The 27,530-nt window shown below is 38.9% G+C and overlaps 1 protein-coding gene across 2 annotated transcripts; it reads left to right on the forward strand.

Moving 5' to 3' along the window:
• Window positions 1-2,184: 2,184 nt before the first annotated feature.
• On the forward strand, window positions 2,185-27,061 carry AP-2mu (adaptor protein complex 2, mu subunit). Of its 2 annotated transcripts, none has more exons than XM_080282158.1 (12): window positions 2,185-2,246; window positions 4,137-4,323; window positions 6,503-6,586; window positions 7,791-7,869; window positions 9,911-10,026; window positions 10,880-10,982; window positions 12,312-12,425; window positions 13,843-13,987; window positions 15,706-15,841; window positions 16,696-16,793; window positions 18,810-18,921; window positions 24,751-27,061. In XM_080282158.1, the coding sequence occupies exons 2-12, from the start codon at window positions 4,147-4,149 to the stop codon at window positions 24,883-24,885; spliced, it is 1,299 nt and encodes a 432-aa protein (XP_080138284.1). In that variant the 5' UTR covers window positions 2,185-2,246; window positions 4,137-4,146; the 3' UTR covers window positions 24,886-27,061. The 2 variants fall into 2 exon arrangements, with proteins under 2 accessions (XP_080138284.1, XP_080138285.1); XM_080282159.1 differs by having other exon boundaries at window positions 2,192-2,204.
• Window positions 27,062-27,530: the final 469 nt, after the last annotated feature.

The following is a 27,530-nucleotide window of genomic DNA, read 5'->3' on the forward strand; positions in this document are numbered from 1 at the left end:
ATCCCTTTATCTTCTTCCTTCCCACCCACCCCGAGCCCCCACTTCATTTTCCCTTCCATCCGCCTCTTGCTTCTCCTCCCTCCTTTCCACTCTCTTCCTTCCTCCTCCCATTTTCCCTCTTATCGTAGTTTTCATTCTGTTCTTGCTTTCCCTGTGTTTTATTTTATTTGTAAGGGAGTTTTCGCACAGGATTTGGGGGGAGGGATGTATAGCTTGTGTTAACCCATTTTTACTACACTCGTTTTACTCTAACTTGTCTTTAAACTGCCATCTCTCTGCCCTAATAACTGAGTCGTGACAATAGATTAACACCAGGATATGAAGCCAGTCACGAAAATGTGCTGTGCGATGGATGTAGAGCCGTAACGTTGTTTTTTTCTGCTCTAAGCAAAAAAGGACGCAAATCCGGCCCAAATTAGAGTAAAAGAACTACAACAAGACATCTCCCCTACGCTGAGTAAAAGAGCAGCAAGAATAAGCTAGAGAGACGGGGAGAGAGAGAGAGAGAGAGAGAGAGAGAGAGAGAGAGAGAGAGAGAGAGAGAGTGCGTTATCGTACAGAAGGGACTGAATGGTATGTGGCCCCGCGTCATTGTTAGGAGTTAGGGGAGTATTCTATGTGGCTTTGTAATTTTGCAACACCACATCCTTGGCGACTTATTCTCCATTACCGATGCAAACTGTAGCGATATTAAAACTATATAAATGACATGTTAGTGGATGTTAAGGTGTAATAAGCAAAATTAATAGCTAAGGAAGAGGTGCTACCAAGGAGGATGAGTAGCTTGAATGTTGTGGGTGGAGTGCAGGTGGATGGACTAGTGGAGGAAGCAGAATGAGTGGGTGGGTGGTCAGAGTGGATGAGCTTTGTGGGTGGGGGGCTGGATGTGTGGCTTCCCGGAGGACAAGACAGGAGATGGGTTTACTCAAGAATCGTGGGTTTACTAAACTGGGTGAGTGGGTATGTTGGCTGGTACTGTACGTGGGTGGGTTGGTAGATGGGTAAAATTGGTCCATGGTTAGAACAGATCCATGTGAGAGAACAGGATTACGAGCGAGTCCTTGAGGAAAATGTGACCACGAGAAAATATAGAAACAGTGGGTCCATAGGGAAATTGATCCGTAGGAGAAAGTAGGTTCATGTGAGGATTCGGTGCTTATCCACGGGGAGAAAAGAGGTCCATGTTGGAAAATGTGTCAGTGGAGGAAAAACTAGTCAAGGGGAAAATGGTTTATTGGAGGGATAAGTGGAAACATAGGTCCAATGGGTAATAAAATTGGAGGGGAAAAAAAGTCCGTGGGGGAAAATAGGTCCATGTGGGGATTCGAAATTTCCCCGTGTTCAAAAGACGTCCATGGGAAAATTCTGTAGATAGAGAGAAAATCGGTCCATGATCGAGGGAACAGGTCCATGAATGGAAACAGACCCATGGGGAGCTATAGGTCGGAGATGAACATGGGTCCATGGGGACAATAGGTCCATTGTGGAAATAGGGTTATGTGGTAAATAAGTCCATGGGGGAAATAAGCTCATGAGGGGGTCCTTCCCACGGCAAGGTGCAGGGAAATATGAGGTTTGGCTCCAGGGTGGACGTCGCAGCTGCTGCACCTTGGGTGCATACCACCAAATATTAGGCTTCTCGTTAGCGCCTGAAGGCAGCTATACATCAAGTGAATGGGTAGTGAAATGAGCGCCCCCTCTCCCCTCCAGCTCAGCATGTGAAAATCCCTTATTGTAATGGATCTTTCCGAAACTCATTTATGGCTTTATAATAAACTATTAATATATATATATATATATATATATATATATATATATATATATATATATAGATAGATAGATAGATAGAGATAGATAGATAGATAGATATGCCGTAAAACGATGAAAAAGTTTTATACCCCCCTTTTGGCAAATGCTGGCGAAGCACAGCAGCAACTTTTTCTCGCAAGCTCTTTAAGTATTCCGCACTTTACCTGTCCAAGAGTCTCAGGTAGGTCTTTACATGTCCAAGAGTCTCAGGCAGTGACGTCACATTTCATTAACAATTTTTCTCATAATGGTCAATAATGTAAAGATATTATTTATACAAATATTATGCATTGTGGAAATTTGTATAAAACCGTAAAATGCCTACCATGCATAAAATCGCAGGTGGATCTTCGTACTTGGATGGCAGACGTTGATAGTAGATTGATCCGCCTACCGTGAGTTACAAGATGATGTTGTGAAATACTCATTTTTTAAAGGTTAGATATAATTTTTATTGATTTTATGTACGTTCTAGTATATTAGATATGTATGTGAATACAATTAATGCTTTTAATTATTAGAATTAAGCCCCAATGTGAGAAACGGCCGACTTGAATAGGTGTTTACGCCCCCTTTGGATGTCATCAGCTGGGCTGAAGTGTCATTTCTCGCACTAACAAGTATGATTAGCGCATGATGCATGTGGTAACATTGTTTATGGTAAGAAGTAATCAATAATCAAACCTTGAAAGGCTTAAATGGAATAAATAACGGGAAATGGTCTCTTCACTGTTGTAGTAGAATGAACGCATGAAACTTTGGTATTTCCATTTTTTGTTTTTGCTTTTTAAAGTGTTGAGACACTTTTTGAAGTACGACTTCGTATAGAGAAAATATTACTCTCTCCGTAAGCTGCAAAGTGGGGAGGGCTATGATGGTTACAAATGAGGGAAGGGGTTCCATGAAACACTGTCAGGGACTGGTTTTGGAATATTAAAAAGGAGTGTGGGAAAATAGGTAATCCATGCAAACATTTTTTTACACCCAGACTTAAAACAATCTATGTAACCTATCAAAAATTCGTATGGTCCTAACTGGGGGAGTCTCATGCATAGGGCAGAGTTGAGAGTTGTTTATGTTGCCAAGGTTTTTCACATTTACTGAGAATAGTATATAGGGTAATCCCTAAGGTATCTCGACCAGCTTTTAAAAATTATAGTACCAAAAGTTTTCACCTACCTCTGAACTGAGTCAGTGAATTTGTAAAGGTGTACAAAAATGTATTTTTGAGTATGAAGATGATCCATCCATAAACAAGGAACATATGATTGCATAAGGGTTAGATAAGGTTAGGTTGTTAGGTAAGGTTATCCTAAAATAGGTTAGGTTGGTTTAGAGTTATGGGCTCTGAAAATTTAAGTTTGGATAAAGAGGCACTGATAAGGGTAATTTCGTTCAAAAATGACATTCTAAGATGGCATCTGTCTGTTTTCACTCACTTTAAGATTGCATCCATCTGTAAACAAACACTGCTTTTTATAATGCTTTTCACCACTTGTAAAAGATATAAAAACATTGAAATTTTAAAATGTCCTTTCTACAGAATTTGAGGGTTATAAATGAGTTGTATAGTTATGAAACCTACTGTACTCCCTGTTGTAAAATTTTCATAATTCATTAATGTGAGCACTGTTACATTTTGTCCATGTATGGCGGTATCAGGTTTTAGACAATGCATGTATCAGGTCGAGGAATCATTTGGGTCGAACTCGGTACACCTGTAGTAGAGTCCCCGGCCGCCCCACCTTACTCTGTGTCAAGTGGGGTTGGTGGAGGATTAGTGCCCCTCCCTGTAAAACAATTAACTCTAAGCCCTTGGCCACCCCGTTTGGGATACATGGCGTCCGGCAATGAATGAATGAAAAAATGATGTATCAGGTCAAATTTTGGATGTTCTGAACAAGCAACTTTTCATCCACACCTCCATCATAAAGCATTAGCTACAGTACTTTTATGGGAATAGGCCTGTGTTCCACATTGGTGGTAGCCACACTGTATTGTACCAAGAAGTGTATACAGTATATGTTTGGTGAATGAGAGTTCATTGGATTTCTGATTTTTTTATATTCTCATTCACCAGTTGGATTTTTAAAGAGAAATAGAATTAGGAGGATATTACAACATAGTACTGAATTATAGAAGGTTCATTGTACAGTACAGCAGGTAAAAACAGTTCTGTGCAAAATCAAGTGATTTTTAAGGAACCAAAGATGAAATAGCAAAGAGAATGCTGAAATATTAGAAGGCCAGTTGAATGGATCAAAACATTGTTCTTGTTACAGAGTGCTTGTTATATTAGTTGAATGCCCATATAATAATATTTTCAGGACCTTCAAGATGTTGGGTGGGTTGTTCATATACAACCACAAGGGGGAGGTGCTCATCTCACGTGTGTATCGTGATGACATTGGGCGTAATGCTGTAGATGCCTTCCGAGTGAATGTGATCCATGCTCGCCAGCAGGTCCGTTCACCGGTCACCAACATTGCACGCACCAGTTTCTTTCATATTAAGGTAAGTCATACGTAGTCTTTTTGGAATATCTACACATTAGTGACTACTTTTACAAGAAAAGTACAGTATAGTACAGTAGCTTCTCCCTTTCTGTATGGCCTGCTCTTGTCTGGTGTGGCTGTTAACAGTGAGCAGGTGGTCATTTTTCAGAAACATTTGAGAAGTGCCAAAAAGCATCATTGTAGTTCCACATGATGCATTGTTCTTGCCCGCATAACCTTTTCCTGCATTCTTATGTGGCCTGCACTCCAGCTTCCCTTGTGTGTCCCTCTTGGGCCACTCCAGTATTGCTAGCTTGATGGAAGAGTCACAGTATCTAGCAACTTGACGTTTATAGTTGCTACCCTAGTGGAGTCATATGAAACTGTTTATCATATAGTGTACCATAATTCATAAAATTATACCATCCATCCATCCATCATCCAATCCTATGTTGCCACATGAGGAGTGTACAGTAGGAGCCCAGGGCTAGGCAGTTGATCCTGACATTTAAGATGAGAGTGACCCACCTCACTCATCCCTGAGTGGCATTACATGAGCAATAAACCCCAATCACCTCATGGATATAAACCTTCATCGGCTCAATCCGATTGGAGCACAATAACTACCCACTAAACCACCAGGCACCAAAATTGGTTATATGGTTACCACCTGGCATAGTAAATGCTTTCTTGGTGTACAGGAAACCATTTGGCTTGTCACTCAGTGTAGAGTCACCCACAGGCAGAAGGAAGAGGAAAGAATGAAGGAATGAAAGACATAACAGTTCAGCCCAAAGAACATAGTGTATGCACATTATGAGATGATGGTGATGACGTCAACATGACCATGTATGACATCAGTCCTGATAATATCCAGAGGTTCTGTAAGTTGCTGATTGAAATGAGTTAACAACTATCTTTGCAAGCGTTCTCAGAGACAGTTGTGGTGTTGGAAACTTGAAAGAGCCGATTTTGCAGAGCAGTGTGATAAGATTCTGAAGTTCTGTGGCAAGTGAAAATACAATCAGTATCCCATAACTGTGCAGTGGCACTTGTCAGATGTCATTATCTGTTGTTTTTTACTCACATTTAACAAAAGCTGAATTAATGGTAAGAAGCAGTCTCCTAAAATATTTAATTTGCATGATTTGTGTCACGTTAAAGCACAATGTAATCGACATTTTAGTGAATTATGATGTAACCACTTTAAATATTAACTTCAAACACACATGCTGCATTGTATGTGCATTGTTTGTTTGTTTTTGAAGGCTCCAACATGCTTGCATGCATTGGCCTTGGTCACCTACAGGCGGCCTCCATGCTGCTCAATCTCTGGCAGCTTCCCTATTCAGTCCCTTATCCCTGAGGTCACACTCAGTGACCTTGTCCCAGGTCTTTTTCGGTCTGCCCCTCGCAACCCTACCCCTAACATTAACACTTCTCACTTTCCGCACCCAATTATCATCCCCCAGCCTCTCCACATGCCCACACCATCTCAGTCTACCTCCCCTCATCACAACACCAATACACTCCAGTCCCATCCTACCTCCTCAACTGTTACATCATAAACCTAGCCCCCTCCAAGCCTTGCTCTCAGGGACGTTTTGCACATCCAATCATTGTCATTTCTGTATGTTTGAGCCTGGGAATACCCTCTTCCTTTACTTCCCAGGTCTCACAGCCATACAGCATTACACTCCTAACACATGCTGCATACAAAGATCCCATAGCACAGAGGGAGAGCTCTTCCATTGTCAGGAGAGGCGACAGCTCCCTGAACCCCTCCCAACCACTCCCCACTTCAGCCACAGAGGTAGCTCCAGCTTCACCCCCAGCACACAACATGCCTCCCAAACAACAAAACTCCTCACACCCAAGAGACTCACCAGCAAGTTCGATCCCCTCATCCCCGGAAATCTCCACATGCTCTCCCCGACACACCGCTCACACGAAATCAGCACCATCCCACAGTCCATCCCCAACACCACATCATCTTCCTTGCACCCACCCATCACAGACACCGCACAAAATGAAACCATGAATGTACTGTGTTTTCTTTTTTATTCAGCTGTCTTTGGATGAGATAGCCTGTTTTGGCTTTCATCCTTTTGTTCTTTCTTTCTTGGGGGGGGGGGGGATATAAACTCTCACTCAGGTAGAGTACAGAGTAGTAGTTTATTAATTTTAATTGTTTTCAGCGGGCCAACATCTGGGTAGCAGCAGTCACCAAGCAGAATGTTAATGCTTCTCAGGTGTTTGAGTTTTTGCTCAAGATGCTTGAGGTAAGGATAAGACTAATTTCTGTGTTTATAATGTACTCAGCCAGCTCCATCTTCATTTAAATTAAAGACTCCCTAAGGATTACTGTGCTCAATTTGTAATTACTTGTTTTTGTATATGCTAGCCTACTTTGTGTTTCTAGTGAACTGTTTATACTAGTATCCCTCTGTGAATAAGAGATGAAATTTTGGTATTGTAGTGACACAGTGCATAACGTACCGTAAAAATTATTTCTATGGCTTTTTAGGATGTTAAAGACTAATGTACCTTAATTCTCATATTATTCATAAGGACTTGAATAACATAATAATACGGTACTGTACAGTACGCCAAAACAGTTTACCGTTATCATTTAACCCGTTAACTGCGCATGGCGGGTTTTTGGAGGTGTCCGCGGTGCGCAGACATAGGGGTAAAAATGAAATTTCCCAAACGCCAAATTTTCTCTTAGGAACTGGGAGAACACATGCTAAAGTATATAGTAACTAAATATGAGCTCAATATTTACCTTGGTAAAGCCATGGATGAACATCGAAGCTTCTGATTCCCTATCGGAATGTATGGTTTTCGTTTTCTTTTTTGGTGTCGGTTTCAGTATCGGTTTTGAAGGGTCAAACATGCTTGCATGGGTCGGCCTTGGTCACCATGACACTATATTCGAAATTCACCTGCACAGCCAGGGCTGTATTGAGCAGTCGCACTCGGAGCAGCCCAGGCTGTATAGAGCAGTTAACGGGTTAAGAGTATTGTAAGCATATATATACAGTACACCATCGACCCAAGATGGCTATGTGTTCTTCAGTTTTGTGATGTTAAGTTGTTTGTTGCATCATGGGTCCTTTATTTCTGTTGAATCAGTACAAAAAAATATCAGTGCATTCTTGACAACATCCATTTCCACTGCCTTCCTGCCAATATATTATCAAATGAATGTTTACTCACTGTTGGATTGTTAATACAGGTAGCAGCATACAGGCTCTTATGTTGTGGCAGTGTTAACAAGTTTAAGATATTAAAGCTGGAATGAGTCAATCAGCTGGAACATACGGAACTTCAAGTTGTTGCTTTCATCAATCAGATAACTGATGTGTTTGTTCGTATTTCTGCCTCTCTAACATTTTAGTTATCATGTGTTACCTTCTTTTATTATATTTGGTTATTATATATCAGTACTTATCGTTGGTCACAGAGATATTCTTGTTACAGGTGATGAGTAGCTATTTTGGCAAGATATCTGAAGAGAATGTGAAGAACAACTTTGTACTCATCTATGAACTCCTTGATGGTGAGGCTTAATGTTTTTTGGTTGACTGCATGCACTATGTACAGTATATGTTTCCAATCTTTAATCCGTGTACAATTTATGCTTTTTCTTTAATCATATATTGTTGTAACCAGCAAAGGCATTGTTTTAGTATATATGTTACTTTGATATGGAGCCATGGTTTGAAATGGAACTTGGCCCTTAAACCATGGGCAAATTTTTCATTTTTGCTCATATTTTACTCCTACCCTTTTTTTGTTGGATGGGACACAATATATAACCAAGAACATAATAAAATACTTTATTCTTCCATCTGCAGACACCAGAAAGACCTCTGTAGCTTTTGTCATTGTACTGTAGTAATGGTGCCATTTGCAGTTAGAACTTACAATATTGGAGATCAAAGGGCCTCTGAGATTTTACAGAGGCAGAGCCAGCTCTCCTTACTGTTCAGTGGCTCAGCCAAGACTGACCAGAATTACAAGGCTAATGGTTTCTTGTAACCCAGGAAACTATTTACAGTGCTGGGTGGTAACTGTGTATCCAGATAATGGGATCATGTGGAGCCTGCTATGGTGCCTTTGTTCACCAGGTGGAGAGAGACAAATGTGGCATCTGTCCTAGAACTACACCTTCACACTCTTCCCTGTACCGTGCTGTGGCAAGGGTTCTATGTGCTCCAAGGGAACATCAGTTCACTGCATGAGACGACCCTGCAAGGGTGGTTGCTTGCCTATGGTAGATAGGTCTGCTTGGCCAGATTAAATGGGGTTATGCAACAACAGCGAGAGCCTTGATATTATATAGTATAGTAAGAGTTGAAGAAAGTGGAAAAATAGAGGGAAAGATGTGTACATCATATTACGTCCCCCAGGGATTAACTGGTAACCTGCAACATACATCATTAATTTGTACATGAAGGAATGCAGCATACATTACAGAAGGCAAGCTAATTAAAAATAAGAAAATGCATTGGTGTGAATAGGTGACTGTTGACTATACATCAAATGATGGCATTTGGAGCTTTTTTTCCAGTTGCTTTCCTTTCTGATCTCTCCGCCTGTACTCATTCTGTATTTTTTGTTGTAGTCTGGGAATGCTTGCCCTGGTTATGGATATTGACTTAAACCTGGCATACCCATATTTTAGAATACCCTGTGTTTTTCACCTTCTTATGTTAAGCATGTCCTGTGTTTAAAATAAAGATTTTGTTGTTTTACAACAATGGACAAAACCTCTGGAACTTAACTGCATTATGCATTAACTAGGAGAAACACAGTATTGACATTATATTAGACACCACCATATTTCAGGATGTCATTCATATCAAAGGGAAAGAAAAAACATTAGCATGAGAGGTAGGGAGCTGTCATGTGTGGACATGGCTGGCAACTGGCACTTGAAGCTGTTGCAGCTCGAAAATTAAAGTACATGTAAATTTTAAACACTGGAGAGTTAAACCTGCAGTGACTAGGGAAATGGAAACCAATCCTGATGACAGCACCACATTTTACTCTTACGCTTTGAAAAACTGGTGTCCGGTCTACACTTTGGTATCAGGCTTTTGGGGATTTTTATCTTGCCCTTAAGACGGCCAGAACAAGGAAGAGAGGGAGCAGAGAGGCGGCCAGATAACAGATAGGAGGAAAGAAGCCCGTTTCATACTGGTACAAAACAAACATGCTTCAGAGGTTAAGCAGAGACGAAATAAGTGAATGTATATATAAAGTTCATCATGATAGACACAATTATTCAGGCTGTTTCAGAGCTGTATACTCTGTATGGTTTGTAAGTAATAAGGAAATTTACATGATTTATTTCCATGTATACCATGATAGGAAAAACATGTACAACCTTAAGTGAAAGAAAAAAAAAAAAAGTATGACAAAGTATTCCATTTTGATATTTGTTTTTCTCCCTTGAGTGCTTGGCATTCAGTAAATTGTATCCTGGAGCACCTCAAATGTTTGCAATGTAGTGTAGTTACTGTAGTATTTGCGCATGCTAACTGTCTCTACCTTTTTTATTTTATTGAGATCCCCTTTTTTTCTGCTGCTTTCAGAGATCCTTGACTTTGGGTACCCTCAGAACACAGACACTGGGGTGCTTAAGACATTCATCACTCAGCAAGGCATCAAGACAGCCAGTAAGGAGGAACAGTCACAGATAACTTCTCAGGTGAGCAGAGTTCTCTCCCAGGATTTTTAAAAATCATGTACTTTCAGGTGCCTGATTGACTAGTGGTTAGGCTACCTCCATTGAAGTGATTACCTTGCATAGGTGTGATCTCCTAGAGGTGACCAGAAGTTTTTCAACCATGTACTCGTAATTACACCCAGGAGAGTAGGTTGATCATCCACCATACCCTTAAATGCATTGGACAGCAGCAGCCTAGCCTTGAGCTTGTGCATCACAAAAGGGGTGAAATTTATTTGTGTTACTTATTTACTTTTTGGTGGCAGTAACTTTTAAGACAGGGGCTTATTTTTAAAACATGAAATTAACATAATAATGATGTGGTAGATGGGGGTGCTCATCATCCACTCACTGGATATAGTGCTTCTTTGGGTGTCTGCCTTTTCCTCTCTTCCTTCCTCTTCTGTCTTTCTTTCCTTCTTTCTTTCCTCTTCCTTCTGCCTATGGGTGACTTTACACTCCCTCTTCTGTCTTTCTTTCCTTCACTTTTTCCTCTTCCTCTTGCCTATGGGTGACTACACTGAGGGACAAGCCATTGGTTTCCCATACACCAGGAAACCATTTACTACGCTGGGTGGGAACCGTATAACCGAATTATGGCGGTGGTTGATTTAGTGGGTAAATAAGGCGCTCCAATAGGATGGAGCCTGTGTAGGATTATATCCAGTGGGTGGTTGGGGTTATTGCTCACATAATGCCACTCAGGAATGAGTGAGACTGGTCACTCTCATCTTAAATGTCATGACCATCTTGCTCCACTTGGGGTGGCATAGGGTAAGGTGATAGATGGATGGATGGACAGACTCATTAATCTCACTTCTTCATGTCTTTTCAGGTGACAGGTCAGATTGGATGGCGGCGAGAGGGGATCAAGTACCGCCGCAATGAACTCTTCCTAGATGTCATTGAATACGTCAACCTGCTTATGTCTCCTCAGGGTAGGCTACTGTTGAAAGATAAATGAGGTATATTGTTTAGGAAGGAAAAGTGTCTGTGTTTCATGAAGTTATGTTGACTCACATTCCATTGCTCTTATGATCTCTTATTGATACTGTTGCCTACCTCCCCCGTTATGGTGGGCATATAGTACTTTTTTTTTTCTTTTTCATACATGCTGTGGCTGACTAGGGTGGTTATAGCCATGTATGTGGCACCCAGGTAAGAGAATGGATATTTGAGTGATGAGTTTTCTGTGAACATTCTATGCAGAGGTCAGATTTGAGTCCCTTGTTGTGTATCATGGTACTTGAAGCCTTTTCACGTGACTTCAGAAATGGACTCCTGTGGGAGATGTTGTATGCTGATGATTTGGTGTTGATTGCAGAGAACGAAGGGGAGACGGAGGAAAGATATAGGAAGTGGAGTGATGATAGGGGTACAAGGGCTTTAGAGTAAATGCAGATAAAACAAACATGATGATATCCAGAGTTGGTGGCAGTACTGTCAAAGAAGAGGGAGAGTGGCCATATGCAATTTGCATCATTCTATCTTGAAAATCAACATTGTCATGAAAATTGTGTTTACACAGAGCAATCAAAGAAAAATATTGCACGACAAATATGTGGGTCAGCGTGAGAGTGGCTGACTCTTGCACAGACATAATCTGCCCAGTCCAGAAACCTGATAGGGTTAATACTGCGGTCCTCTGATTACCTTTTGATACAAATTAGATTGAAGAATGTAAAAGTTGCACAGCCTGAGGTGTGGCAAAACAGTTGTCAGGTTAAAGTATCCAGTAAAAGAAGTCTGTTAAAATGTAGTACAATCCAATATATGAGGTTTTACTGTATGGTAGGTGGGGGTGTCCACCATACACACTTTTGGTGTGGTGCTGTCTGAAAGTGATTACACTGACAAGTCATCAAAAGGTTTATTGGAACTGATGAAATCATTTACTACACTAGGTAGTAAGCATATAACTATATGATGCCTAGTGATATACAGTAGTAGGGTAAGACAACCTGCTGGATGGGGCCTGCAAAAGTTTACATCCAAGGGCTGGTTAGGGTCAGTTACTCACATAATGCCATTCTGGTAGACGAGGCTGGTCACTTACCTTAAAGTCCTGAACTGAGTAGACCATCCCCAGGCCACTATGCATCTGATGGGTAGAAGAGGATTGGATGATGAATGGATGAATGTAGAGTATCAAATAGAAAGAGTTTGTTGAGGTTCTTGGAAATTTACATGTACTGTATGTACTAGAGAAACTGTTAGTGCTGTATTTGGTTTTTAGGATAACTAACTAACTTTTGTGTGGTGTGCAGGTCAGGTGCTGTCAGCTCATGTAGCTGGAAAGGTGGTGATGAAGAGTTATTTGTCAGGGATGCCTGAGTGCAAGTTTGGCATCAATGATAAGATTGTCATGGATGCAAAGAGAGGTGGGTACTGGTCTGTTAATTGTACTGTTCATTGGTTTTCAGTATCAATTTATGTTTTGTTTTTTCCAGTATGATTGCTTCATTCAGTCTGGGTTTAGTTGGGACTGCTCTTTAGTAGCTGAGAGATGCGTGGTATGTTTCTCTGCCTATAAATGATTCCCTTTGTAGGGAGGGAAAAGAGATGGAAATAACCAAAAGTGTGAAATAAGCACATTGGAATAGTAAGTGAACCTTTGTCCCAGAATGTTTATAAAAAATGTAAGGACATAAAGTATCACAATCTATCCACTGATAACTTCTAAGCCAACATATGTGTGATGGAAGAGCAGCTACCCATGCTGTCATTACCAGCAACTGTTCAGTTGGATGGAGTCTTTTGCACTTTGTGTTGGGCAGGCCAGACTGTTGCTGTAGCCAGTAACTTCAGTGATTTGGGGAACTAGGCAACATGAGTAGTTGAACTTGTAAACATTTTAGTTTGTAGGAAGAGTTTTCATACCTCACAATACTGGATCACATTTCAATTTGATTTATTCCTAAAGTACTAACCTGAGCACTACTAATCACCTCTTTTAAGAGGTGAAGAAAGTTCCCACTAGAAATTCAGAGTAAATTTGATAGTTGGCTTCTCTGGCTTCATGATGTACCTTATGCAGAATTTTATTATACACTGTAAGTACTGAATATATTGTACTCAGTTTTTTTTCTCATTTCAAAGTTAAAGTACAATGAACTTGAGACATTTGTCAGTATTAAGCAATGGTCTATGCGCTAGGTTCACAGCAGGATATTATATGTTGAATACAGAATTTATTCTGCATGTAACTTCTGAGTATAATATTTCACTTTTACTAGACTAAACTACAGTAGTTTGACAAACCCTTATTGACATCCCCCCCCCAAAAAAAAAAAAATAATAATAATAATACATATCTCAGGTAGTAACTAGTTAGAAAAAAATAAAAGATTTCATTGCTGTAGGAGTTAAGCTCATACATTTTTATTTCAGCATGCAAACTGTGAGAGAGGGAAGATCTGTTGTGCACCCATTGTGCAAAATATGTTTCCCCAAACTCATTTTTCCTCATACCTCTTGATAGAGGATGTGAGGAAGCATATGTCTGTCTATTTTTAGATTAATATGTGCCATAGTTTAGCAGCTGAAGTGTCTTGAAATTCAATATTTTGTGGTGCAGTGGGGGGGGGGAGAGGTGGGGGAGGTTGGGGATAGGTCAGTAAGAAGTGGAAGGTGAGTGGGGAGGGAGTGAAGAGAGAGGGGAAGGGTGAAGGTGTGGGGGAGCTAGGGGGAGGGTGTGCATTCTGGAATGCCATTTTCAGTTTATGGGTTAAAGTTAGCTGTATCCTTAAGTTGTTTTGTATTTATTTTTGAGAATTAAATTTTGTTGCATATTTTTAGGTTCGTCGGATGAAACACAGCGCTCTGGAAAAACAAGTATAGCCATTGACGACTGCCAGTTCCATCAGTGTGTCAAGCTGTCAAAGTTTGAAACAGAGCACTCCATATCCTTTGTTCCTCCTGATGGGGAATTTGAATTGATGAGGTATTGTATGTGAATACTGTAGAGAGAGAGAGAGAGAGAGAATGTATATATATATATATATATATATATATTTATAGCCTACAAATATAAATAGATATAGATAGATAGATAGATGGATGGATAGAGAGAGAGATATAGATAGGTAGATGGATGGATGGATGGATAGATAAATAGATATAGATACATATTCAGTAGCCTATGCAGATTATGTATGTTTTTATGTATCTGTACTTGTGCAGAGTATGTGGGGGTTGAAGAGAAACAGTGAATGGTTTCAAATTCAAGTCATGCCTTAACGTCTCACCCATAGAGTGCCATATTTTTGGGGTATATAAGATACTGCATTATTTAAGATGTACCTTAATTCTGGAAGAGGAAATGTGAGTTTTTTTTTTTTTTTTTTTTTTTTTTTTTTTTTTTTACATCCATCACGCACTAAAACCATAGCTTGGTATAGTCATATTCACAATGTACACTCACCTTTCAGTATCCCTGTTCAGTGCTATTCATCAGTCAGTAGTTTCACCATTACTAAATACAAAAACTAAAATGGTAAAAATCTGTACCACAGTCACGTATATAAACACCGCAAATTACATCTGTCTGCCCTTCTGCAAATTTACTATGTTTGAACCAGGTGGGTTAGTAAGTACTGTGCATATTCACCTCTCAGTATCTCTCTTCAGTATGATTCATCAGTTTACCATATAAAAATGAGAATCTGTAAAACAGTCCTATATGTAACATGTGCACACTAGATAATGCTTCTGTCTATTCTTCTCCTCCTCTATTGAGTTTGGCCCAATTGGGTTTGTCCTCAGTTACCATGATTGCATGTAAAATATAAGCATTATTTATGAAAAGAGAATATGAAATTACAAAAATTAATGGCCAATAAAAAGTTACAAGCACTTCATCATCCTAAAAAGCCATGCATGCATTGAGGACTCTTAAATTATATTCACCACCAGACACCAGATGGCAGCATAGTCACCATGTAAGAGTTGTGGTTGTCCTTGAAGATTTTCCCTAAATCAGGTTCATCTTGTTTTTCACAAGTTATCAACAGTTTTCATCATCATCATCATCATCATAATCACCATCATCATCATCATCATCATCATAATCACCATCATCATCATCATTATCATCGTCTAATCTTGTGTTGCCCCATGAGGAGCATAGGAGCCTGGGGCTAGGCAAGTTTGTCCTGACATTTAAGACGAGAGTGACCAACCTCACTCGTGTCTGAGTGGCATTACATAAATAATAAATCCCAACCACCCCATGGATATAAACCTGCACTGGCTGAGTCTGATTGGACTGCCTTAATTGCCCACTAATGTGGGCTGCAAGCTTGTAGTCACATTTTACTCATGATAATACGTCACAGGGTTGATGGTGTCCACCTTAATACGGTACAGTAGTACCTCATGAGAAGCAAAACTATACAGTGAATAGGTATAGGAAGCTTTTAGTTTGTAAATTGGTTGAATTTAAGTTTATATTATATGTCTAGAATATGATGTGTTTCTAGCTTACTATACTCTGCACTCATGTTGTTTTCTCATCTAATTTTTTTTTTTCCCAATTTTTTGATAAAGTCAAAATTACTTTATTGCTGATAGCAGGAAATGGTGCTTGATCCAATTGATGGATAAAATGAAAGCACGGATTGATTGTCTGATGAATTCGTGCCTCTGTAACTCTCTCCACAGATACCGAACAACTAAGGACATCTCATTGCCTTTCCGTGTCATACCTCTGGTACGTGAAGTGGGGCGCACAAAAATGGAGGTGAAAGTTGTGATCAAGAGCAACTTCAAGTCGTCACTCCTTGCACAGAAAATTGAGGTGAGATTCTTGCTTCACACAACGTTCAAGGAACCTGAAAGGCATGTATCTTTTAGCATGATCATACTCCTCTCTAAACCATTGAGAGAGTAAAGATATCCATCATCTGTTTCTCTTGACTGTCTGTCTGTCACTCTGTCTCATCAGACTACAGTCAAACCACCTTGATTGTTCAGTGTTTGGTTTTTCTTGATTGTAGACATATAAAAAAATGGAAAATCTACCATCCCATGGGTAAAATTGCCTTGATCACAGCTAGGCTACAAGAAAATTTCAGAATATTCAAAAGGAGTGCAGACATACTGCCTGTCAACCGTCCTCACAGGCTACTGATGTTGCCCTAAGAAACAGTGTTCTCACTGATCCAGGTGTTTGTGAGTAGGGAAGCTTGATTCTCATTGGATTGTTCTGTTAGCCACGAGTAAAAGGAAGTGGCCAGTCTCAGTCTTTCTGCGGTTGTTCAAGGTAACAGTTGAACAGTGGCCTTGTCTGGCTTTGTACTCAAGAAAACATTTGTTTAATATGTAAAGCCCTGGACACACCTGAAGAGTTGCGTGAGTTAGAGGCAGAAAGCGATGACAGTGAGGACATTGAACCAGAAAATGAACAAGTGAAATGAACTTTCCCCAGAATAGAACTTTCACTTTGGAAATTTCATAGACATAGTAATCTGCATTGGAGATTGACTGTACTGCAGGTGGCATCATTGTTGTTTTTTCCTCCCAAAGAAATAAGAAAAAGACTTTCTCTGAATCTCCCCACCCCTTGTGAACTATGGATTTTGGATTAGGATAATGATAAGAAAATAAATTTTGATTTTAAGGCACTCCATTCTTATGTGTCCCATGTTCCAGGTTCGGATCCCAACACCACTCAACACTTCTGGAGTTCAGCTGATCTGCATGAAGGGGAAGGCAAAGTACAAAGCTTCAGAAAATGCTATTGTCTGGAAGTAAGTGAAAACTTTGTTTTATACAATTGTGTCAGTTCAGTCATTAGAGTGTCATAGAAATGTTAAAGGGTGTAAAAGTTTTATAAACGTTTAATTACAAAAACACACTATATATTGTTTTTGAGGTAATCTTACATATGGAATGATTTTGTAGAACATTGTCACATGTGATGGAAACAAAATCTTACCTTTGGTTAATAGTTCTTTCACCGAAGTAATATTGCACTTCAAGATAAAGCTCTAACAAAAGTATTGTTGCAAATAAAGACAAAGCTCTAACAGAAGTAATCCATCCATCCATCCATCATCCAATCCTATGTTGCCCCATGAGGAGCGTAGGAGCCCGGGGCTAGGCATGTTGGTCCTGACATTTAAGATGATGTGACCAGTGTCACTCATCCCTGAGTTTCATTACGTGAGCAATAAACCCCAACCACCCCTTGGATATAAACCTACACAGGCTCAATCCGGTTGGAGAGCCTTGATTACCCTTAAAACCACCAGGCACCATAGTTTGGTTATATGGTTACCACCCAGCATAGTAAATGGTTTTGTGGTATACAGGAAACCATTTGGCTTGTCACTTAGTGTAGAGGCACTTGCGGACAGAAGGAAGAGGAAAGAAAGAAGGAAAGAGAGAGAGAAGAGGAAAGAAGGAAGGAAGAGATGAAAGGACAGTCACCCGAGGCACGCTACATTGAGTGAGTGAATGGTGAGCGCCCCCACATAATGCAGCTAAAGACAGTACTCTCACAGAAGTTATATTGCATGTAGACATAGTACTCTAACATAAATAGTAGTACAGTTAAAGACAAGGTTCTTACAGATGAAATTAAGTACTGTAACATAATGACATAATTCAGTCATGATTATTAATCAGGGTATTCCAAAATATTACACATTATTCTGTAGAATTTGTGCTGTGAAGCTGGAAAATCAGTTTTATAGGGATTGTGATATATTGCCTTGCTTATTCCATGTATGTATAGAGAGGAGGTAGTCAAGGAATTTAAAAAGAGGACAGCAAGTAAAGAAGCCAACCAAAAATAATGTAGTTTATTGAAGAAAATTCAAAGTGAATGGCAAACTAATGATATTTGAAAGGAAAGAATTTGACACAGTAGATTATGGCAAGCAGTATAGGTTAGAGAGAGGGGAGAAAGGCTGATGCATGCAAGCATGTTGGAGCTTATATAAGCAGTACAATAGGATGGTACGAGCACAGTGAATTTCAGGGTACAAATGGGTGGTGAGATGTTTGAGGAGAGTAGTTTTAGATGTCTTGGAGTTGTCTTCTGGAAGCATGGCAAAATGGAGAGTGAGGTTTGGGGAAGATCACAGAGGAGAAGGGCAATTGGAAACCTTTCTTGTATTGTTAATTGTAGTTTAGAAGTCTAATTAGAGGACTCTGCATACAGTTGTTTTGCAGCCAACCCTCTTGTGTGGTAGTGAAACTTGTACATTGAGTAACACAGAACATTCTAGGGTGCAGGCTGTTCACTGTTTTTTGAATGTCTGCAGGCATTGGTAGATTGGATGGTGTAAATACAGTAATAGAGATGTTTATTAGTATTTTGGGATGGAAGAAATGGGAACAGGAGTGGAATGTGGAGTTACTAAATGGATAAAAGTTAGTACATTGAGATTATATGAACACATTTTTCAAAAAATGTACATTGATAAGGACCAGAGAGTCTGATAGTGAGACTGAGGTTAGTGTTCAGAAAAGCAGACTATGTATATGGAGCAAAAGAATCTTGATGAGAGAGAAGGAGAAGTGTTTAAGACAGTGAGAGAGGTATGTAAGGACAAAGTGGAGGAGGTTCTTACACAGCCATCCACTTTTGGGAGGTTCCCATGAGGGAGGAAGACATTGGAGGCTGTGATGGTGGAACTTATGAAAGACAGTTTTGCTTTAACTTTTCTTCGTTTAGTGGTGCAGAAGAACATAAAATGTTATTTATAACAAGAATTCATTATATAAGATTGTAATTTGTAATTCCTGTGCACCTGCAGGATCAAACGCATGGGTGGAATGAAGGAGTCTCAGATTTCTGCTGAGATAGAACTTCTGCAGACAGACACCAAGAAGAAGTGGACCCGACCCCCTATCTCAATGAACTTTGAGGTAAGGATTTGGATAAGGCTGGGCGTTGGTCGGGAGTTATGCATGATTTAGGTTAGTTAAATGGGGAGGATAATGTTTTCCAACTGCTGATGGGGTTGGCTTCTTGCTAGAAGTCTTTGCTTACTGCTTTTTGGTACATTGACTGAGGATTGCAATGAAAAAAGTGATTTATGCTTTTTTAGAGGTTATAAGTATATACAGCAAATATCTGTAAATATGCCGTAAAATCATTACTTGTGTAAAGGATACTATGCATTGTCCATTTTAACTTGGCCTAAAATTACCATTTCCACCTTACATGCCTTGTTAGAACAAGAAATTTTTTTTTTTCATTCACTGCCAGACGCCATGTATCCCAAACAGGGTGGCCAAGGGCTTAGAGTTAATTGTTTTACAGGGAGGGGCACTAATCCTCCACCAACCCCACTTGACACGTAGGGAAAATTAAGGAATCGAAACCTGGATCAATGTCACTGATCAGGCCCCTCCTACGGTTTGGCCGTCAGGCTTCTAACAAGAAATTAATGCTAGAATATGATACCAGTCACTAAGAAGTGCAATAGAAGGAAATAAGGCCATAGTTTTATCTTGAGTCATTGAGCAGTGGGAAAGAATCTACAGAAGGACACAAATCTGTGCCTAGTTAAAATGAACAAACTGAAGTAATGGTGCTGAATGGTTTGCTACTTTTCAGGATTGTTCAAAAGGTGGCTAATATGAAAAGCAGTGCCCCAGTGCCTACATTATCATTACATTCCTTGGTCTCCTTTTCATCATTCCTGTCATTTCTTCTTTTTTTGTCCTAATATGTTGTATACTTATGCCATGATGTTGGAGTTATTCATTATATTGTATAAGTTTTCCCAGCAGTTCTGTGTCTTTCATATTATCCTGCCAATTTCCATTATTTTTCATTTTGAAAGCCAGTGCATTCCTTTTTTGCCTGCTCTAACGTACTAAGTACTTTTCTAGAGTACCATGCTAAATTAATCAGAATACCCACTGCACTTCAGATTATGGCCTATTGTATTGCAGTCAGTGATTAGAGATACTGTACTTGCTTTCAACATTCATGTAAAGTAATGATGCATTAAAGGACTACTGGTCTCTTTATTTCATAACTTACTATGTGGAATGTATGAGTGCTTTTATTTAATTGTGGAGGCTCACCTATTTACAACAGAAACACTCTATGATCAAGTTCAGCAATCTTGAAGTTAAGATTTCTGCAGAAGCAAAAAACCTTTTTCACTTATAAAGAGATCAAGAAGACACTTGGATGGAAGAAGGGTGAAACTTTTATGAGTCTCACATCTCACATGCAAGTATAACAAGAGTGAGGATTTAGTTTCAACACAGCTAAGGTGGAGGAGAGGAGTGCTGCATTTCCACTCTGCTTTAAGAATTAATTCAAAAACTCTGTAAAATTTTAAAAAGTTCCTGGTCAGTAACATAAATCAGTGAGCTGCTGACACCTAGCTTGCACTTGCATTTAGCCTTGGTTCACAACCAACTTTACTTGAATTGCATTCAGGAATGGTTAAGTGTGCTCATATATTTAATAAGGGTGACCTGTGGGATGAGAACTGACTCTCAGGTTCTTGAATGGAACAACTGAATGAAAAATAGATTGCTGACTTTATAAAAACCAATACTGCATAGTTGTCCCATTGACCAAAGCAGGAGCAGGACTATATGTATACAGTAATGGGAGACTTTTTGTGAATGAATGAGTTAAAACAATCTCTACCAACCCCTTTACTATGCTGCTGCTGATGATGATTATCCATCCATCCATCCATCATCCAATCCTTTGCCACCCCATGAGGAAGGTAGGAGCCCAGGGCTAGATTATTATTATTATTATTATTTATTTATTTATTTGTTTATTATTCCCTTTTTGATAACAACCTCCAGTTGGCACCTTGTAAGAGATCTATGACTGTTGACATTTGACACCAAGAAGTATTAATAAGAAAGAAAAGTACAGTTCTCCTAGTTTGCTGTGTATATTCCTCTTGCATCTAATGTATGAAGTAAGCAACAGCATTCTTACTGCTGGTACCTACTTACATACATGCATCTAATCCTGTGTTGCTCCATGAGGAGTGTAAGAGCCCAGAGCTAGGCATGTTGGTCCTGACATTTAAGATGAGAATGATCAGCCTCACTCATCCCTGAGTGGCATTACGTGAGCAATAAACCCCAACTACCCCGTGGATATAAACTGACACAGGCTGAATCCGGTTGGAGTGCCTTAATTATCCACTAAACCACCAGGCGCCGTAGTTTGGTTATATGGTTATCTCCCAGTATTGTAAATGGTTTCCTGTTGTACAGGAAACCATTTGGCTTGTCACTCAATGTAGAGCTGCCTGTAGACAGAAGGAAGAGGAAAGAATGGAAAGAGGGACATACACGGAAGGAAGAGAAGAAGGAAGGAAGAGAGGAAAGGGCAGCCACCCGAGAGCAGCAGTACACCGAGTGAGTGGGTGGGGAGCGCCCCCACCTAAATTTCATACAATTAAGTGTTACTCAGCTCATATTTAACTGGTAGTGGATACTCATTACCTTATGAATGAAACTGTAATAGCTATAACATCATTTTATAGTAGTGATAATTTCACTTTGAAGTACTTAAGTGAGCCCTCACTGTATTTTTGGTATTTTCATTTTTTATTGCTTAGTACTCATAATGTAGTAGTTTTCTATCTCAGTTACATGGCATGTTTTTGGTATCTCATTAGGCCAGAGAGGAAAAACTAATACGGTATCAGTACGTGAATCTTTTAGAATGGACTCCTGATTTTCTGCTTGTACTCATGATTTGATCATGAGTACAAGTTTTGACTGTACACAAGTTTTTTTCCTCAGAAATCCAAAGAAATCTGCCAAGTATTTAGCATCTCAGTGCACTGAAAATCTTTCAGATTTAATATGATCTTGGCAAATTTCATTATTATGGTTGTGGATAAGTATCACTTGTATATATTGTTAATTCTTCCATGCATATGTTCTGAGCATTGTTATCCTCTGTGTTCCTTCCTCAGCTTTTAATTTCAGCATAAATATAATGAACTGCAGTAACACTTGTAAGGAAACAATTGTTTTGTGTATAACAATGTTAACAACAACAGCACAAGGTGAGAAGGTGATTTGGTCTTTGGTATGTTCTTTAAAATAATTTTATAACTGTACTAGAAAGGTATATATCAGTAATAGTTGATTGCCTGCAAGTAGTATGAGCATGCACATGTAATTCTTCATCCCATAATAACAGAATTGTAAATTAACACCAGAATGGTGAAAGTTATAGAAGATATCAACAGTCTAATAAAAAATTGCCATACATCATTTAGGTAATCATTTGGGCCTCCATTCCACAGAGTATGCCATTTTTGTACTGTCATTGTTATGGAGTATGAGGTAGAACCATTCAGGTAACTGAGTTATGAGGGGGGTGCAACCTGCCATTTTTATCTCCTTACCCACATGAGTTGTTCATTTTTTTTCTTTTTGCCATTCTCTTGCTATTCTTTTACTCTTTGCTTTTTATTCTCCTGCTTTGATGTTCACTTAAAGAAACACATACAGTACATTTCCCACCAAACTAGTCATAGCCATTCTCTCATTTTGGCAATATCGTCTAAACATACTCATCATACTTATGTTTTAACTTCTCAAGCACCATGATGTCAGTCACCCGCCTGACCTGGTATAAGCATATATATATATATATATTTTTTTTAATTCAAGAATTCTAAATAATTCCCAAATACTAGAAACTATATTAGTTATAAAACCTGTTAGTATATACAAATATAATCTGATAATAAACACGTAGCATGAACCACGTAAATGATAACATAAATCAGGTGCTGCAAGCATTCACCACCATGATGAATGTACGTTCTGTATTCTGTTCTTTGCATCAAGTCTTTTGATATAATTTTTAGCATTTCTTAGAGAATATTGCTTACTATGTCACTGATTACCGCATTTATTTCACGAAGATTGCTTGGATTCTTAATGTACACTTTTATCTTTCAAATATCACCACAAAAACAAATCAGGTGGTAAAAGATACTAGGGTTGAGGTGACCATAATGACTTGGACAGTGAACCATGACCAAAGAGTGGTGATAATTACCTCCACTAATGAAGTTGGAGGAGATTATGTATTTGCCTATGTTTGTGTGTTTGTTTGTTTGTCTGCACGATATCTCCAAAAGTTCTCTGTGAATTTCAATGAAATTCTGTGGAAGGGTGGGCAACGGGCCAAGTAAGAATTGATTAAATTTTGGGGGCAGATCCACATCCTACATGTCGCACAGTGTCTCCAAAAGTTCTCAATGAATTTCAGTGAAATTTTGTAAGTAATTGGGAATATAGTAAAGCAGCTTGTTAATAGGGTCATGGACTTGATTAAGTAATATTTAAAAAATTAGTTAACAGTAAAAAAATATATAAATAAATAAAAATACAAAAGTACCAGAAATGGGACCATCAGAGCCGCAATACAGGGCTTCATTAGAGTGCATGGAAGAGAAGCACTATGCGTTTAAAAAATCTTAAGTGGCTGACAAACAGGGCCACTCCAGGAGATGCTACTGCATCTAAAATGTACTGTACATAAAAGGCAGCATACATGGGGCTGTGGGATTGTCAAATCCATTTGCAGATACAGAAAGCCCACTATATACAGGTACCAATACTTTTTTTAATGCTCTTTTGTCTGTTGTTTGTTCAGTCAGTTGCAGAAGTATTGCCTGTTAGGTTTCAATGCCCATATTAAAGTTGATAACTAATTTTCCTCCCAGATGCAGTATCATTTGTATGAAAAAGTTATATTTTAGAAAACATTGGCAACATGTAACAGGGATTTAATGTTACAAGGAGGAAAAGTAGTTTTCAGACCACTGCTCCTGGTCCTTTTATTTACAGCAAGCAGGAAGTACGTATCTGCAGAGATTTGCTAAGTATAATGTTTTCACACTATACATCAGTGGGAAGTGGCACTGTAGCTGTGTAATGTTTCTACCTCTTGCTTGCCATATATGTGAAATCATCAGCCTATACAGTAGTTGGCATGTTTTTGTTGTTAGTTAATATTTATTATTATTAGATTGCTGTTGTACAGTGCTGTTCACTGGTGTTGCTGGGTACATGTTTTCTGCCACGGTTAAACCATTTTCTTTCTGAATGATGTCATTTTTTTGTTTTTTCTTATTTCTATTAGACAGTTTAACTGAAATTAGGAAAGGCCTTATATAATTATAGAAGAGGCATAAGATTACTATATAACTGACCTCTTCTGTTCAAAGAATCTATCCTAAGGTGAACAGAATCATTAGGAGTTAGAAGGAATAAAGTTTAAAAGAGTCCTCAAGCTCAGTGGATGAAAGCAGGAGACACAGCATTAAGTAAATCTTGCTGAGCACAACACTTTTTTGCTTAAGTTCAGTGTATTGTAGCTTTAGATATGTAGTAGTAGTATAGAACTGTAGTATTTGTACATTAATCCCTTCAAACTGAGGATGTATTTCTGATTTTATTCTTGCTCGCTCCAGACAGGTGTATGCCGCTTAGAAGATATCTTAAACCAGAAGAGTTAGATAGGGCCTTCAGTAACCCCTTCATAATTGGAAGTCTTATAAATTTAATGAAATTATTTGATGGAAGCAAGAATAAAATGCTGTATAAAAATAGTCATTAGATTGAAGGTATTAGAAAAGTAGAATATACTACCTGGGCAAGTTTTCCTCAACTTTGGATGATGATGTATTCTGTGTAAATAAATAATTTCCCTTTTTTCTTTTACTCCCAAAGGTGCCGTTTGCTCCATCAGGATTCAAGGTGCGCTACCTGAAAGTGTTCGAGTCGAAGCTTAACTACTCAGACCATGACGTTATCAAATGGGTTCGTTACATCGGCCGTTCGGGACTCTACGAGACCAGATGTTAATTGCCCAGTAGTTAAGTCTTTATCTAACATGGCAATGCAGTGCTACCCGCTGGATTAACCCGTTTAGTTTGGTGATGTATTTATGTAATTCATGCTATAATCAGATGAATCATTTAATCCTGGGATAGACATTTGGAATTTGGGGGTTATATACAGCATTCATTAATCCCTTCAGTCCAAGTGATCTTTCCTAAGCTGAAGAATATCATCTGAGATAGCAGGAATATGCTAAAGTCTAAATATGTCATGGGATTCAATGGGTTAACTTCAGTTGATAAGTTGTGAAGTAAAAAATGTGCGGAATATCTCTGCCTGGGCTAATGGTATGTGATGATGATACAGGTTACAAATCTGGTAGCTGGGAGAGAAGTATTGTACTGTATATACGTAGATGTATATGAAGCAGTCATAATTGTAAGTTGTTATCCTTTGAATGAGATGTATGTGAGAGGCTGTACAGAACTGACATTCCCTGATGTGGATAGCAGTGGTTATCTGTCCATACCAACTCAGTCTAGTATAGGTCAGTTCGTTGTCAAATGTAGATGCCCTACTCATTATATAGTTAAAGGACGTGTTCGACATGACAGTTTCTGTATTTGTTTATTAGTTGCATGTATATCTTAGTTCTGAATTTGTTATTACAGTATTTAAAATTTATTTAAACCAGTAGATTTATGCTATATTTTGCCATTTTGATGAAAGTTTAATTTCAATGTAGATTACAAATAATGACATTCCCTGTTCTTGTTTGAGTTTTTACATGGACATTTCCCTTTATTTGTAGTAGTATAAGTTTATTGTTAGTTTCTAGGGAATCTCATCCATTGTTGACTTATTACGAAGTTTAAAATTATAGAATGGAAAAGTGTTGGACTTTTCCAGACCTTAAAGATTGTTTAAATAACTGTCTAGTTATTGATGACCCACAACCAGTTTGAGTCAAGTGAATTCAGGTAGTTGTTTGTATTCATCCCCAGTAGCAAACAGCATTAAGGTACGTGGTGGTCGCTTAACAAACTTTGCAGATGGCCATATAGTGCATTCAAGGGTGGAGATTTCTAGTTTACACAAACATTATTATGCATGCACTTTGATTCTTCGTTATTCCGTTCAGTCCAGTGATGTCATTTTCATTTAATCAGGCTGCCACCAAATGATCATATTCAGCTTAAGGGATATCCCTTGTGGTTCAGGGGTTAATGAAAGATATATCTACTGTTACCTCACTGATTCAAAAGTCCCTTCTAACCTGAATAAAATCACTTGGTTGTAGCAAGAATAAATAAGAAATGCATCATAATCAGGATTATGACTGAAAAAAAGGTTCAGTTTTATTGCATCTTGGTTGATAACATAGAATACAGTACTACTACCATAGCTTAGCATGGGTTGAGGCTTCACTGGTAGAAAGTCAGTAAATTGATTAGCATTTTCATATTTCACCATCTACCTTTAGGACAGGAATTTATCTTTTTTTCAGGTTTTGATCAACAGTTCTGTATAAATGCAGACCAAATGCATAAAATAACAAGATAAGTAGAGAGAACTAAAATGAACTAACTAATGTTTAACTTTTGTGTCCTCTCTTCCTCACTGACTCCCACAATACTTACTGCTCCCCTTCCCCCCCCCCCTCTCTCTCTCTCTCTCTCTCTCTCTCTCTCTCTCTCTCTCTCTCTCAGAGCCCTTCCTGTTGTTATTTGTGGAAGAAAAAATAAAATCCACCAGAGAACTTTCACGGTACAGTATACGAGTCCCTTGGAAAATTTTTTGAAAGTCTTGTACAAATCTGCTAACATACAAACCAGCTAACTTTTACTCCAGTTAATAACAACATTTCACAAAAAAAGATTTACAGTAGTCATACCTTTGTTATTTGCACTGTTCACTCACTGCCTTGTGAGCATGAATCTTAACTTCCTGTTTTTGTGTGAGTTCCGAATTGGCCGATGTTGTGCGCCCATTTGGTGATGTCATGGCTGGCTTCAAGTGCTGTGTCCTGCCAAATGAAACTGTTTTATCTTCGGGGGCTAATCCTAGGACATCGAAGCATGGGTTGGCATTGCCTGATGAATGATTTGAGAAAAACAAAAATATAACCATTTGACCACTTGCCTCTGCTGCTGCTGCTACTGCTTCTGGTGTAGTTACAAATGAATCTTATTCACCTGTGTGTGATGCCTTTAATTTCAATCCTTCATAGGTTATGGTTCATTATTCTTTAGAGGTTTGTGCTTTACAATCTGTTTGAGGGAGATTCTTGATACTTTGAATTGTTATGATTTATAGATATTTAAAGCTTTTACTTGGATACAGATATAAAATATATGTTTTCACTCTGTTAGTATAAGGGCAAGACAGGAGTGGATGATAGGTTAATGAATGGATATTTTCAGAATACTCAGTTGTACAAAGTCTGTTCAGAAAGTATCCAACCTCATTTTTTTTTCTCGCCGACCAGTTGGAGGATTGGGGCAGGGTTTTGTGTGATGCAGTACTGGACCTTCATGCGCATGCATTATTAATGCCAGCCGCCACGATTTACTCAGTAGCTGTCAGTCAGTCTGTGTTCGTGGGTGTGCACCTTACACTCGTTGCGTTCCTGCTCTTGTCACAATGAGCAAAAAAGTTGCACAGTGTTA

Source organism: Coenobita brevimanus, chromosome 92 (genome assembly GCF_032717465.1).
Source record: "Coenobita brevimanus isolate Jiangsu-jjx chromosome 92, ASM3271746v2, whole genome shotgun sequence".
In the NCBI taxonomy this organism is placed as follows: domain Eukaryota; kingdom Metazoa; phylum Arthropoda; class Malacostraca; order Decapoda; family Coenobitidae; genus Coenobita; species Coenobita brevimanus.